Source organism: Sardina pilchardus, chromosome 1, assembly GCF_963854185.1.
Source record: "Sardina pilchardus chromosome 1, fSarPil1.1, whole genome shotgun sequence".
In the NCBI taxonomy this organism is placed as follows: domain Eukaryota; kingdom Metazoa; phylum Chordata; class Actinopteri; order Clupeiformes; family Clupeidae; genus Sardina; species Sardina pilchardus.
In genome coordinates this window covers 10,665,049-10,680,429 of record NC_084994.1, presented here as the reverse complement: position 1 = coordinate 10,680,429, position 15,381 = coordinate 10,665,049, and the positions used below count along the sequence as shown (strand labels likewise).

Sequence of the window (15,381 nt, the reverse complement as noted above, 5' to 3'; positions counted from 1 at the left end):
GTTGAGCCGACGGTTAACTTCAGAGGCAGATTTCTCCGTTTTTCTATTGGCATGACAGGATGAACTCAACTCCTTTGAATGTTTATATTTCAGTAATATGACGTTCAATTCATTAGATATAGGTATCGTTTTGAAGGTTGATTATGCCCCTTCCTGAAAACGTAATAACTTTGATTTTGAAAATTTGGACATTGTGACTGATTTCGCCGTGGAAGGTCACATGTATAGATGTTATGTCTGAGTTTATTTTGTGTGCATTCAAAAGTGACTTTATTTTTGCTCCAACTTCACAAATGACATTATCATTTGCAAAACAACATAAGACATTTTTTTTAAATTCCACATTTCTTTTTGTGAATATTTGTCTGAACGAACCATTTGCTGTAAAAAATATATAAATTGATTTGTTCAAACTGCCATTATGAGATACCTTGTAACTGAGATAGTCATGCGCTGTTGCTTTGAACGTATTCAGTCCTTTATTGATAATGACAGAATATCGTTTACACATTATCAAATAAAGTGTCAGTTTCAAGTATTTTTGAAACTTACATTCTTGTTAGGGCCCGAGCACCGAGGTGCGGCCGCTGAAGCAGCGGCTGCACCGTAGGTGCAAGGCCCTATTGCTTCTGCTCAGATTATTATTATTATCGTGGAATTTTCTTACGTCCATGTTTCGCCTTTTTTCACCAACTTGGCATGCTCTAAAACTCATGGAATTTGGCAGATATATGTGGAATGGGTAACGCTACTCAAAGACAGAGCTCTGGCCACGGGTGTGGCTCAGGGACTCTATAGCGCCACCTAGCGCGCCGTCTATTGTGGTTGACACATACATTCACGGAAATGAACCAAATTTGGTGGACATGTGTGTTGTATGAATCTGAACAAGTTCTACATTTAAACTATATAGTGAATCTTAGAAGAATTTGAGTTATGATTATGATTATGATTTTTGCACATCACATATTTTGAAACACTTCTCCTAGACGGTTTATCGAAATCATGTCATATAAGCACTAAAATGATCTTGAGGGGTTGCCCGAGAGGAATTGCGAACAGATTTTTGAATTTCAAAAGTATATTGAAATGGCGAAGGTTTGAATTATGGCTTTTAATTAAGAAACAGGAAGTTGGTGTTATAGGCAGAAAAAAGGTTATGAATTGGATGTAATTTGGCAGCTACATGTGGAATTGCCTCTGCTAGTCAGAGACAGAGCTCTGGCCTAAGGTGTGGCTTTGGGACTCTATAGCGCCACCTAGCAGCACGTTATCTGATGTGGTTGACACAAACATTCACGAAAATGAACCAAATTTGGTGGACTTGTGTGTTATTGCTATGGCTAGTCAGAGACAGAGCTTTGGCATAGGGCGTGGCGTAGGGACTCTATAGCGCCACCTAGCAGCACGTTATCTGTTGTGGTTGACACAAACATTAACGAAAATGAACCAAATTTGGTGGGCTTGTGTATTATTGCTACCGCTAGTCAGAGGCAGAGCTTTGGCATAGGGTGTGGCTTAGGGACTCTATAGCGCCACCTAGCACATTGTCTGTTGTGGTTGACACATACATTCATGAAAATGGACCAAATTTGGTGGGCTTCTGTGTTATCGCTACCGCAGGTCAGAGACAGAGCTCTGGCCTAGGGTGTGCCTTAGGGACTCTGTAGCGCCACCTAGGGCATTTTCTGTTGTGCTTGACACACATTAATGAAAATGAACCAAATTTGGTGGCTTGTGTGTTATTGTTATCGCTAGTCTGAGACAGAGCTTAGGGACTCTAAAGCGCCACATAGCGCATTGGCTGTTGTTGTTGACATAGACATTCACAAAAATGAACCAAATTTGGTGGGCTTGTGTGTTATTGCTGCCGCTAGTCAAAGACCGAGCTCTGGCCTGGGGTGTGGCTTAGGGACTTTATAGCCCCATATAGCGTGTTGTCTGTTGTGGCTCACACATACTTTCACAAAAATTAACCTAATTTGGTGGGCATGTGTCTTATTGCTACCGCTAGTCAGGGACAGAGCTCTGGCCTAGGGTGTGGCTTAGTTAGATTCCGGAATGTCACGGGTCCGGACCGCAGGTGCGAGGGCCCGCATCGCCGCTTGCGGCTATATTTGCATTTGTATCCAGTATGTGTGATCTCATGAGAACTTTTTAATTGCGCTGATTTAACTTATTTAACAACAAATGACAAGTATGGCTCAGTTGGAGTGTGAAAATATTTTAGGCTAATGCAATTTCTTGTCAGCTCTGCGGAACTTATGTGGAAGAAGATTAAACAGTTGATTCAAAGACTTCCCAAACCAAAAACACCAACATGCATGTTCACAATTGTGTGTGCATATGCATACTTTAGTAAACCTTGACTTTCAATTTGATTAAAATACCTTTTCAGTCAAATCAGTATTGCTAATTGCTAATGGGGACAGACATGCCTTACTGGTTAGGGCTTTGAGCTTGTAACTGGAGGATTGCCGGTTCGATCCTCGACCAGTCCACGGCTGAAGTGCCCTTGAGCAAGGCACGTAACCCTTCACTGCTCCCCGAGCGCCGCTGTTGGGCAGGCAGCTCACTGCTCTGGGTTAGTCTGTGCTTCACCTCCCTGCATATCCACGGCATGCTGTGTGTTCACTAATTCACAAATTGGGATAAATCCAGAGGCCGAATTTCCCTCACAGGATCAATGAAGTATATATACTTATACTTAATTAATGTTTAGCTCCAGTGTGTAATTTCTGATGGGTCTTAAGATTTGATCTCTGACTGAAACTCTTACCACATGTCATACACGGATATGGCTTTTCTCCGGTGTGGACCCTCTGGTGTTCCTTTAGATTACACCTTTGCCTAAAGGCCTTTCCACAGTCAGAGCACTGATGCGGCTTCTCTCCTGTGTGGACCCTCTGGTGTTCCTTTAGATGAGGCCTATGACTAAAGGCCTTTCCACAGTCAGAGCACTGATATGGCTTTTCTCCTGTATGTGTGCGCTGATGGATGTTGACCTCTGTCCTAGTCTTGAAACTCTTCCCACATGTAGTACACTGATATGGCTTTTCTCCTGTGTGGATCATCTGGTGTATGTGGAGACCATACATTTGACTAAATGCCTTTCCACAGTCAGTGCACGGATAGGGCTTTTCTCCTGTGTGGACTCTCTGGTGTTGCTTTAGATGAGACTCATGACGAAAGGACTTTCCACAGTCAGTGCACTGATATGTCTTTTCTCCTGTATGAGTGTGTTGATGACGTATGAGGCGATCCTTAGTCCTGAGACTCTTCCCACATGTAGTACACTGATACGGCTTTTCTCCTGTGTGGATCAACTGGTGTCTCTGGAGATTAGATGTTTGACTAAAGGTCTTTCCACAGTCGGAGCACTGATACAGCTTTTCTCCTGTGTGGGCCTTCAGGTGTTTAGTTAGATTCCATCTTAGACTAAAGGTCTTTCCACAGTCAGAGCATTGATATGGCTTTTCTCCTGTGTGGACCCTCTGGTGTGACTTGAGATTACTCATCCTACAGAAGGTCTTTCCACAGTCAGAGCATTGATATGGCTTTTCTCCTGTGTGGACCTTCTGGTGTGACTTGAGATTACTCATCCTACAGAAGGCTTTTCCACACTCAGTACAATGATGTGCCTTTACTGCAGTATGTCTCATTTCATCTGTGTTAATTTGCAAAATAAGTAATTATTTTACATTTAAACAATCAAATAATTATAATAAGCTTTACATTTCTTACATATTATAGCCTACATTATAAATTATGATATGTATAATGTGTTTATGTACAAATGGTTTTGTTTTTTGTTCATGATTTCCACTTTTCAAACAATAATTTTCAACCTACCTGTAGGAAAAGAGTCTTTCTGATGATCTTCTCTTGAATCAGATTCTTCCTCCTTAATTTCCATCATAGGAGACTTTTCTTCTTTGCAGTTGAAGGTCTTGCAGTCACGATCCAGTTCAGGGTCTTCTTCCACTCTTTGAACACCAGACAGGTACTCTTGAAGGAAATCATCAACATCTTCTTCTTTTATCTTCTTCACTGGCATAGGCAGCATTGTTGGTTCAGACATTTCAGACTCCAACTCTAAATTCTAAAACAGATCCAGCCAAACATTACATGAATTGAAGAGATTTAAAATCTTCAGAAGGTGGGATTATATATAATGCCTCCTGTCTGACCTATTTGAACAATCCAGCCAATCGGTGACAGGACCCTTTATGATGCTAATTAGAATGATTTAGCCTCCAGTGGGCGTGGCCACCTGCTGACTCTCCACAAAGACGTGTGGATGGGGCTGGATGGAGGTTGAGTTGGGGGTGGGGTGTGGATGGGGCTGGATGGAGGTTGAGTTGGGGGTGGGGTGTGGATGGGGGTGGATGGAGGTTGAGTTGGGGGTGGGGTGTGGATGGGGCTGGATGGAGGTTGAGTTGGGGGTGGGGTGTGGATGGGGGTGGATGGAGGTTGAGTTGGGGGTGGGGTGTGGATGGGGCTGGATGGAGGTTGAGTTGGGGGTGGAGTGTGGATGGGGCTGGATGGAGGTTGAGTTGGGGGTGGGGTGTGGATGGGGCTGGATGGAGGTTGAGTTGGGGGTGGGGTGTGGATGGGGGTGGATGGAGGTTGAGTTGGGGGTGGGGTGTGGATGGGGGTGGATGGAGGTTGAGTTGGGGGTGGGGTGTGGATGGGGCTGGATGGAGGTTGAGTTGGGGGTGGGGTGTGGATGGGGGTGGATGGAGGTTGAGTTGGTAGACATGGCCCTAGGTCAACGTGCCTCAAAGTAGGTGAAGTGAGGGGGGATGTGAGATGAAACATGATTGGGTGGAGGGGTTGGGTACCCAACAAAGAAGGTTCCTGTGTTCCTTACAGCTTTTCGCACTTCTTGTTTGTGTCATTCCCTCATTTTAAGATCATTCATAGATGTTATGTCTGAGTTTATTTTGTGTGCATTCAAATGTGACTTTATTTTTGCTCCAACTTCACAAAGGACATTTTCATTTGCACAACAATATAAGACATGTTTTTTTTTTTAACATTTCACATTTCTTTTTGTGAATATTTTCTGAACAAACCATTTGTTGTAAAAAATATATCAATTGATTTGTTCAAACTGCCATTATGAGATACCTTGTCACTGAGATAGTCATGCGCTGTTACTTTGAACGTATTCAGTCCTTTATTTATAATCACAGAATATCATTTACACATTATCAAATAAAGTGTCAGTTTCAAGTATTTTTGAAACTTACATTCTTGTAGCAATTGTATTCAGTATGTGTGATCTGATGAGAAACTTTTTATAGCGCTGATTTAACCTATTTAACAACAAATGAGAAGTGTGTCTCTTTTGGAGTGTGAAAATATTTTAGGCTAATGCAATTTCTTGTCAGCTCTGCTGAACTCATGTGGAAGAAGATTAAACAGTTGATTCAAAGACTTCCCAAACCAAAAACACCAACATGCATGTTCACCAGTTTGTGTGCATATGCATACTTTAGTAAACCTTGACTTTCAATTTGATTAAAATACCTTTTCAGTCAAATCAGTATTGCTAATTGCTAATGGGGACAGACATGCCTTACTGGTTAGGGCTTTGAGCTTGTAACTGGAGGATTGCCTGTTCGTTCCCCGACCAGTCCACGGCTGAAGTGCCCTTGAGCAAGGCACGTAATCCTTCACTGCTCCCCGAGCGCCGCTGTTGGGCAGGCAGCTCACTGCTCTGGGTTGGTGTGTGCTTCACCTCCCTGCATATCCACGGCATGCTGTGTGTTCACTAATTCACAAATTGGGATACATGCAGAGGCCGAATTTCCCTCACAGGATCAATGAAGTATATGTACTTATACTTAATTAATGTTTAGCTCCAGTGTGTAATTTCTGATGGGTCTTAAGATTTGAGCTCTGACTGAAACTCTTACCACATGTCATACACAGATATGGCTTTTCTCCTGTGTGGATCCTCTGGTGTTCCTTTAGATTACACCTTTGCCTAAAGGTCTTTCCACAGTCAGAGCACTGATTCTGCTTCTCTCCTGTGTGCACCCTCTGGTGTTGCTTTAGGTGAGACCTATGACAAAAGGCCTGTCCACAGTCAGAGCACTGATATGGCTTTTCTCCTGTATGTGTGCGCTGATGGGTGTTGAATTCGGCCCTAGTCTTGAAACTCTTCCCACATGTAGTACACTGAAATGGCTTTTCTCCTGTGTGAATCTTCTGGTGTTCCTTTAGATTACCCTTTTGACTGAAGGCTTTTCCACAGTCAGAGCACTGGTACGGCTTTTCTCTTGTGTGGATCTTCTGGTGTTCCTTTAGATGAGACCTTTGACTGAAGGACTTTCCACAGTCAGAGCACTGATGCGGCTTTTCTCCTGTGTGGATCCTCTGGTGGTCCTTTAGATGACACCTTTGTCTGAAGGCCTTTCCACAGTCAGAGCACAGATATGGCTTTTCTCCTGTGTGGGCCTTCAGGTGTTTAGTTAGATTCCATCTTAGACTAAAGGTCTTTCCACAGTCAGAGCATTGATATGGCTTTTCTCCTGTGTGGACCCTCTGGTGTGACTTGAGATTACTAATCTTACAGAAGGCTTTTCCACACTCAGTACAATGATGTGCCTTTACTGCAGTATGTCTCGTCTCATCTGTGTTAATTTGCAAAATAAGTATGGGAGAACATTTAAACAATCAAATAATTATAATAAGCTTAACATTTCTTACATATTATAGCCTACATTATAAATTATGATATGTATAATGTGTTTATGTACAAATGGTTTTGTTTTTTGTTCATGATTTCCACTTTTCAAACAATAATTTACAACCTACCTGTAGGAAAAGGGTCTTTCTGATGATCTTCTCTTGAATCAGATTGTTCCTCCTTAATTTCCATCATAGGAGACTTTTCTTCTTTGCAGTTGAAGGTCTTGCAGTCACGATCCAGTTCAGGGTCTTCTTCCACTTTTTGAACACCAGACAGGTACTCTTGAAGGAAATCATCAACATCTTCTTCTTTTATCTTCTTCACTGGCATAGGCAGCGGTGTTGGTTCAGACATTTCAGACTCCAACTCTAAATTCTAAAACAGATCCAGCCAAACATTACATGAATTGAAGAGATTTAAAATCTTCAGAAGGTGGGATTATATATAATGCCTCCTGTCTGACCTATTTGAACAATCCAGCCAATCGGTGACAGGAGCCTTTATGATGCTAATTAGAATGATTTAGCCTCCAGTGGGCGTGGCCACCTGCTGACTCTCCACAAAGACGTGTGGATGGGGCTGGATGGAGGTTGAGTTGGGGGTGGGGTGTGGATGGGGCTGGATGGAGGTTGAGTTGGGGGTGGGGTGTGGATGGGGCTGGATGGAGGTTGAGTTGGGGGTGGAGTGTGGATGGGGCTGGATGGAGGTTGAGTTGGGGGTGGGGTGTGGATGGGGGTGGATGGAGGTTGAGTTGGGGGTGGGGTGTGGATGGGGGTGGGTGGAGGTTGAGTTGGGGGTGGGGTGTGGATGGGGCTGGATGGAGGTTGAGTTGGGGGTGGAGTGTGGATGGGGCTGGATGGAGGTTGAGTTGGGGGTGGGGTGTGGATGGGGGTGGATGGAGGTTGAGTTGGGGGTGGGGTGTGGATGGGGCTGGGTGGAGGTTGAGTTGGGGGTGGGGTGTGGATGGGGGTGGATGGAGGTTGGGTTGGGGGTGGGGTGGAGGTGTGAAATTAAGGGTAAAGAGTAGGAGGTATGGAGTCATGGATAAAGAAAGGTTCCTTTTGTAAGAGGAGGGCCTATATATGTTTAGAGCACCTTAATGGCGATCTGCAAATATGTGAGTTCAGTCCACTACAACGACCCAGCAATAAATGAATCTATAAAGAATACAGCATATTTTACATCGTCTTTATTTTGATAAGCCATCAACCAACGAATGACTAGAAAAAGAAAACAGGCTATTTCATTGGTGGACATGGCCCTAGGTCAACGTGCCTCAAAGTAGGTGAAGAGAGGGGGGATGTGAGATGAAACGTGATTGGGTGGAGGGGTTGGGTACCCAACAAAGAAGCCTCCTGTGTTCCTTACAGCTTTTCACACTTCTTGTTTGTGTCATTCCCTCATTTCAAGATCATTTATAGATGTTATGTCTGAGTTTATTTTGTGTGCATTCAAATGTGACTTTATTTTTGCTCCAACTTCACAAATGACATGATCATTTGCACAACAACATAAGACATTTTTTTTAAATTCCACATTTCTTTTTGTGAATATTTGTCTGAACGAACCATTTGTTGTAAAAAATATATAAATTGATTTGTTCAAACTGCCATTATGAGATACCTTGTAACTGAGATAGTCATGCGCTGTTGCTTTGAACGTATTCAGTCCTTTATTTATAATGACAGAATATCATTTACACATTATCAAATAAAGTAACAGTTGCAAGAGTTTTTGAAACATACATTCTTGTCGCATTTGTATCCAGTATGTGTGATCTCATTAGAACGTTTTAATTGCGCTGATTTAACTTATTATGAGCGCCGCTAGAGTAGCTAGCGAAGCGGTCATATAGTTGTTGTCAAAGTTTTTTTTTTTTTTTTTTTCGTCATTTTTTGATCAACGATTCCCGGGACACCGTAACACCAGGGCACATGAAACTTGGTGGGCATGTAGCCCCAGTAGACTTGTGCGGAAAAATTTTGTTTCGTCCCCGGGGGTCACTCCCCCCCCGCGCTGCCCCCGCCCGAAGCCCAAAAATTGCAGTTTTTCCTACATAACTACCTGAACCGTGGCACCGAGGATGACACATTTTTTATGGTATGTTGGTCTCAAGAGCTCGGATCAACTTAGCTTATAACCAGTCATTTGTGATTTGCACCCCCATGGTAAAAATTGAAAATGTAATGTAATATTGCTTTAATTGCCCCTATCTTCAGATGAGATACTATGAACTGCACCAAATTTCATGTGTATGATTAACCTGGCACCCTCTGGGAGTATGCCAAGTTTTATGGAATTTCATCCATGGGGGGCTATAATAAATGTATTTATGTGTGCATTTAGTGAATGGTCCCTCAACGTGGCTGTTCTACACTGAAGCCTAGAATGGCCTGTGCCCCATGTAGCTGTGTCACTGGCCATCCCCGTGGCTACCCTGTGCTTACCAAATAAAACAATTATGTATTTATTACGATTTTATATGAGAACGTCAAAAGCAGAACTAATGCAACAACGTCCAAACACTGCAGCCTGCTGCCACTGGTGTGTGGCGCTGGCGCTGCTCAGTGAGTGATAGATCAGATCAGAGAGAAGAAGACAAACGAAGAAGATGGAATTATGATTTCTCAGTTCCGAATGGCGGCCATATTGGAATTTTCTTTACTGTCGCTAGTTTCACACTACTTGATCTCTCATGTTGCAGTAAGCTAAACGATTTCACCTCTTACGTGACTTGTTGTTCTTGCACGTAACTGTGTAACCGTCAGACTTATAAAGAAGTTGGTAAATGTCTTAGAAACGTAATCAAGCAAAGCCTACAATGTCAGTAGGCCTACTCAAACCACCAGTCGCAGGCTTAGGACTAGGTAAGTAAAACATCTCTTCTCTATATCTCTACTATTTTCATTTTAAAAACTGTATTTAAAGCGAACACCTGTTTCCAAAATGTATTTATAGAGTCTGTACATGTGGTCCCTAGCTTGGTTTGCCCGAAAATTAAGTGGAAATATCCTTTAGAAGTGTTCACTCTAGGCGCTAGTTAGCATGTAACAGCATCTGAATTAATGAACTGACATGGTGCATTTATACCTGACGATCTCTTTCAAATAATTTAAATAAAAACCGGACCTCATGGTTAGTATTTATAGAGTCTGTACATGTGGTCCCTAGCTTGGTTTGTCTGAAAATTAAGTGGAAATATCCTTTAGTAGTGTTTGTACTCTAGACACCAGTTAGCATGTAACAGCATGTGAATGAATGAACTGGCCACTAGCATGGTGCATTTATACCTGACGATCTCTTTCAAGTTATTTGAATAAAAAACTGACATCATGGTTAGTATTTATAGAGTCTGTACATGTGGTCCCTAGCCTGGTTTGTCTGAGAATTAAGTAGAAATATCCTTTAGAAGTGGTTGTACTCTAGGCGCTAGTTAGCATGTAACAGCATCTGAATGAATTAACTGGCCACTACTGTATGGTGCATTTATACCTGACGATCTCTTTCAAGTCATTTAAATAAAACATTGATATCATGGTTAATATTTGTAGAGTCTGTACATGTGGTCCCTTGCTTGGTTTGTCTGAAAATTAAGTGGAAATATCCTTTAGAAGTGTTTGTACTTTAGGCGCTAGTTAGCATGTGCCAGGTGTCATACCATTGCAGTAATCATCTCACTAAACCAATCTGTTCAACAGAGTTTGCCAGTCAGACCACTAGCAGCTACACCTTTGCCAGCACCACCACCCAGCAAGCTTCATCAACTCCAGCCATGCCGGTAAATACAGTGCCTATTGACAGCCTACACACCCCTGTTCAAATGCCAGTAGCTTTGTTCATTGTTAAGTCATGTTGTTCTTAAATGTGTTATTGTGTTTTGGAAAGGTATTGCATTACATTACTCTTCACCTTTTGCTTTTGTAGTAGAAAACATGTTGATGGTAGTGAAAAGGTAGTAAATTCAGCTCAATTTTGCTATTTTTGGAGGAAACACCACCAAAGATGCTGTTTAAGAGGATGCTGGGCCGGGTTTGAGGAGGTCCCTGGCGCTCCAAATTAATTAGACTGGTGCAGCAGGAAAGGTGGCTTTTAAGTCCTTACATCTGAAGAGTGTGTTGCATAATATCATTATTAAAAATAATTTTAATAAATTGTTTAAGCATGTACAATAAATAAAGCATGTAAATGAGCATGTAAAATAAATAAACAAAAGCATGTAAAATAAATAAATAAACAAAATGTATTGAACCTAAAACTATGTGTGGTGAGTCTGTGTGATAGTTGCTGAGGATAAATGTTTTTATATTGGATTATTAAATTACAGAATACATTTATAGGTTTCTCATCAGCAGGCACTGTCTTCACCTTAGTAAATTTGGTAACTTTGGTAAGCCCTGTAAATAATTGTAAATTGTTCTGATTGAGGGTAAATGGAAAGTGTTCTAATGTATTATTGCTATTTTAGTACATCATTTTCATTATTATGGCCATAAATAAGGCCAATTAGAAGCTGGTGGATAGTAAGCGGCAAAAGGGTGGCCCTTTATCTGGAGCCACTTCTGAGCCGCCGGTGGACCGCCAGAGAACTGATGAGCAAAACTCCAGCGGGCCACTGGTGGGTACCCGCGTTGGACCGCCAACTCTGCCGCTGGTTTGTAACAGTAATTTTAGCATTGCCCATGGTGGATTAACTGATTGCAAAATATTTATTGAGGTGAGTTTAACAAGTGTAATTTCATTGGCATATAATTCAGGCCTAAAGTAGATGGCTAAATGGCTACAATAGAAGGATACACGAAAAGCCCAAACTACCAAAATCTTCATATTTTATTACCACAGTTTCTATCTATAGGCCTCTCTTATTTGGTATACTGACTAGACATTATTGAACAAACAGAGGCTATTCATCTGTATTTCAGTATCTCAGTAGGTTAAAGTATTTTTAGATACCTCCCTGAAATTACTTTTTGCAGGTTGTGATGTCTTCTATATATTGTTGACGTTACTGTCAAAATGGCGTAACTGTTAAATTCCAATATAGTGAGTAGGCTATTGGCAAAACCGATTTCCATTTTTATGTTGAGCCGCCAGTTTAAAAAGTAACTAAGTTCACACACACACATATCAACAGATTCACATGCACAGATAAACACACTTCCACGGATTACACACACACACACACACACACGCGCACACATGCACATTCACACACACACAGACAGACACACACATATCTTTATACAAGCAAACTCACACATGCACACACTCATATACACATGAGCTGCAAGAGTAGGAGATATATAATATACATACAGTATACTGCACAAATCGGAGATACAGGAAAGTTGACAAGCGTAATTCGTTTTGGAGAGAATGTGCAGAACTGAGCGGCGGTCATATTGTGTACCGCTATGCGGTGCATCTAGTTTTAACAACAAATGACAAGTATGGCTCAGTTGGAGTGTGAAAATATTTTAGGCTAATGCAAATTCTTGTCAGCTCTGCTGAACTTATGTGGAAGAAGATTAAACAGTTGATTCAAAGACTTCCCAAACCAAAAACACCAACATGCATGTTCACCATTGTGTGTGCATATGCATACTTTAGTAAACCTTGACTTTCAATTTTATTAAAATACCTTTTCTGTCAATTCAGTATTGTTAATTGCTAATGGGGACAGACATGCCTTACTGGTTAGGGCTTTGAGCTTGTAACTGGAGGATTGCCGGTTCGATCCCCGACCAGTCCACGGCTGAAGTGCCCTTGAGCAAGGCACGTAATCCTTCACTGCTCCCCGAGCGCCGCTGTTGGGCAGGCAGCTCACTGCTCTGGGTTAGTCTGTGCTTCACCTCCCTGCATATCCACGGCATGCTGTGTGTTCACTAATTCACAAATTGGGATAAATGCAGAGGCCGAATTTCCCTCACAGGATCAATGAAGTATATATACTTATACTTAATTAATGTTTAGCTCCAGTGTGTAATTTCTGATGGGTCTTAAGATTTGAGCTCTGACTGAAACTCTTACCACATGTCATACACAGATATGGCTTTTCTCCTGTGTGGATCCTCTGGTGTTCCTTTAGATTGCACCTTTGCCTAAAGGCCTTTCCACAGTCAGAGCACTGATACGGCTTCTCTCCTGTGTGGACCATCTGGTGTTGCTTTAGATAAGACCTATGACTAAAGGCCTTTCCACAGTCAGAGCACTGATATGGCTTTTCTCCTGTATGAGTGTGTTGATGACGTATGAGGTGATCCTTAGTCTTGAAACTCATACCACATGTCATACACTGATACGGCTTCTCTCCTGTGTGGATCTTCTGGTGTTCCTTTAGATTACACTTTTGACGAAAGGCCTTTCCACAGTCAGAGCACTGATATGGCTTTTCTCCTGTATGTGTGCGCTGATGGGTGTTGAATTCGGCCCTAGTCTTGAAACTTTTCCCACATGTAGTACACTAATATGGCTTTTCTCCTGTGTGGATCATCTGGTGTATGTGGAGACAATGCATTTGACTAAAGGCCTTTCCACAGTCAGAGCACTGATGCGGCTTCTCTCCTGTGTGGACCCTCTGGTGTTCCTTTAGATGAGGCCTATGACTAAAGGCCTTTCCACAGTCAGAGCACTGATATGGCTTTTCTCCTGTATGTGTGCGCTGATGGATGTTGACCTCTGTCCTAGTCTTGAAACTCTTCCCACATGTAGTACACTGATATGGCTTTTCTCCTGTGTGGATCATCTATGTGGAGAAAATACATTTGACTAAAGGCCTTTCCACAGTCAGTGCACTGATACGGCTTTTCTCCTGTATGAGTGTGTTGATGACGTATGAGGTGATCTTTAGTCTTGAAACTCTTCCCACATGTAGTACACTGATACAGCTTTTCTCCTGTGTGGATCATCTGGTGTCTCTAGAGATTAACTCCAGTGTGTAATTTCTGATGGGTTTTAAGATTTGAGCTCTGTCTGAAACTCTTACCACATGTCATACACGGATATGGCCTTTCTCCTGTGTGGATCCTCTGGTGGTCCTTTAGATGAGACCTTTGACTGAAGGCCTTTCCACAGTCAGAGCACGGATATGGCTTTTCTCCTGTGTGGGCCTTCAAGTGTTTAGTTAGATTCCATCTTACACTAAAGGTCTTTCCACAGTCAGAGCATTGATATGGCTTTTCTCCTGTGTGGGTCCTCAGGTGTGTCTTGAGATTACTCATCCTACTGAAGGCTTTTCCACACTCAGTACAATGATGTGCCTTTACTGCAGTATGTCTCATTTCATCTGTGTTAATTTGCAAAATAAGTATGGGAGAACATTTAAACAATCAAATAATTATAATAAGCTTTACATTTCTTACATATTATAGCCTACATTATAAATTATGATATGTATAATGTGTTTATGTACAAATGGTTTTGTTTTTTGTTCATGATTTCCACTTTTCAAACAATAATTTACAACCTACCTGTAGGAAAAGGGTCTTTCTGATGATCTTCTCTTGAATCAGATTCCTCCTCCTTAATTTCCATCATAGGAGACTTTTCTTCTTTGCAGTTGAAGGTCTTGCAGTCACGATCCAGTTCAGGGTCTTCTTCCACTTTTTGAACACCAAACAGGTACTCTTGAAGGAAATCATCAACATCTTCTTCTTTTATCTTCTTCACTGGAATAGGCAGCATTGTTGGTTCAGACATTTCAGACTCCAACTCTAAATTCTAAAACAGATCCAGCCAAACATTACATGAATTGAAGAGATTTAAAATCTTCAGAAGGTGGGATTATATATAATGCCTCCTGTCTGACCTATTTGAACAATCCAGCCAATCGGTGACAGGACCCTTTATGATGCTAATTAGAACGATGTTGCATTAAGTGGGCGTGACCACCTGCTGACTCTCCACAAAGGAGTGTGGATGGGGCTGGATGGAGGTTGAGTTGGGGGTGGGGTGTGGATGGGGGTGGGTGGAGGTTGAGTTGGGGGTGGGGTGGAGGTGTGAAATTAAGGGTAAAGAGTAGGAGGGATGGAGTCATGTACAAAGACAGGTTCCATATTTACTTTAGAGTAGGGCCTATATGTTTAGAGCACCCCAATGACGACCTGCAAATATGTTAGTTCAGACCACTAAAACGACCCAGCAATAAATAGACAATATACAAAGAATACAAGATATTTTACATGGTGAATGGTGGTTCAGAGCATCCCCATGCCTACCTTTCAAGATTTAGAAATCTGACAACACTGGGTTTATACAATGCCTCCTGTCTGACCTATTTGAAAAATCTAGCCAATCAGTGAAAAGAGACTTTATGATGCTAATTAGCCATTTTCACGTGATGTCAGCAGCTGGGTATCAGCTCGTCCAGTAGCAGTAATATGCAGTCATAACGTCATTTAACTTTACTCTCAAATCAAGGCAGCTACGAGAGCTAACTCGTGCAAACGATAACTGAACATAACGTTAGTCCTAACGTTAGGAGACCCTGCTATACACAGCAGCAACTTCAGCTAACTAACATGTTAGCACGGAAGATCAAGTTGGTTGGATGTTGGACATTCGGATACTCAATGAAAGACCATTCCTTATTTTGAATCTCTGTTGAGTATCCAACATCAAACCAACTTGATCTTAGGTGAAACTAGCTGAAGTTGCTGCTATATATTAAGGATTAGGCTACT

The 15,381-nt window shown here is 41.9% G+C and overlaps 1 protein-coding gene across 1 annotated transcript in view; it reads right to left on the bottom strand.

The window, feature by feature from the left end:
- LOC134076348 (zinc finger protein 721-like) overlaps positions 1 to 7,057 on the bottom strand; it is a 76,040-nt gene extending 68,983 nt beyond the window's left edge. Inside the window, 2 exon segments of the mRNA XM_062531354.1 lie at positions 3,853 to 4,050; positions 6,829 to 7,057. Of these exon segments, the coding sequence (XP_062387338.1) occupies positions 3,853 to 4,050; positions 6,829 to 7,057 (427 nt within the window).
- Between the last annotated feature and the right edge of the window lie 8,324 nt (positions 7,058 to 15,381).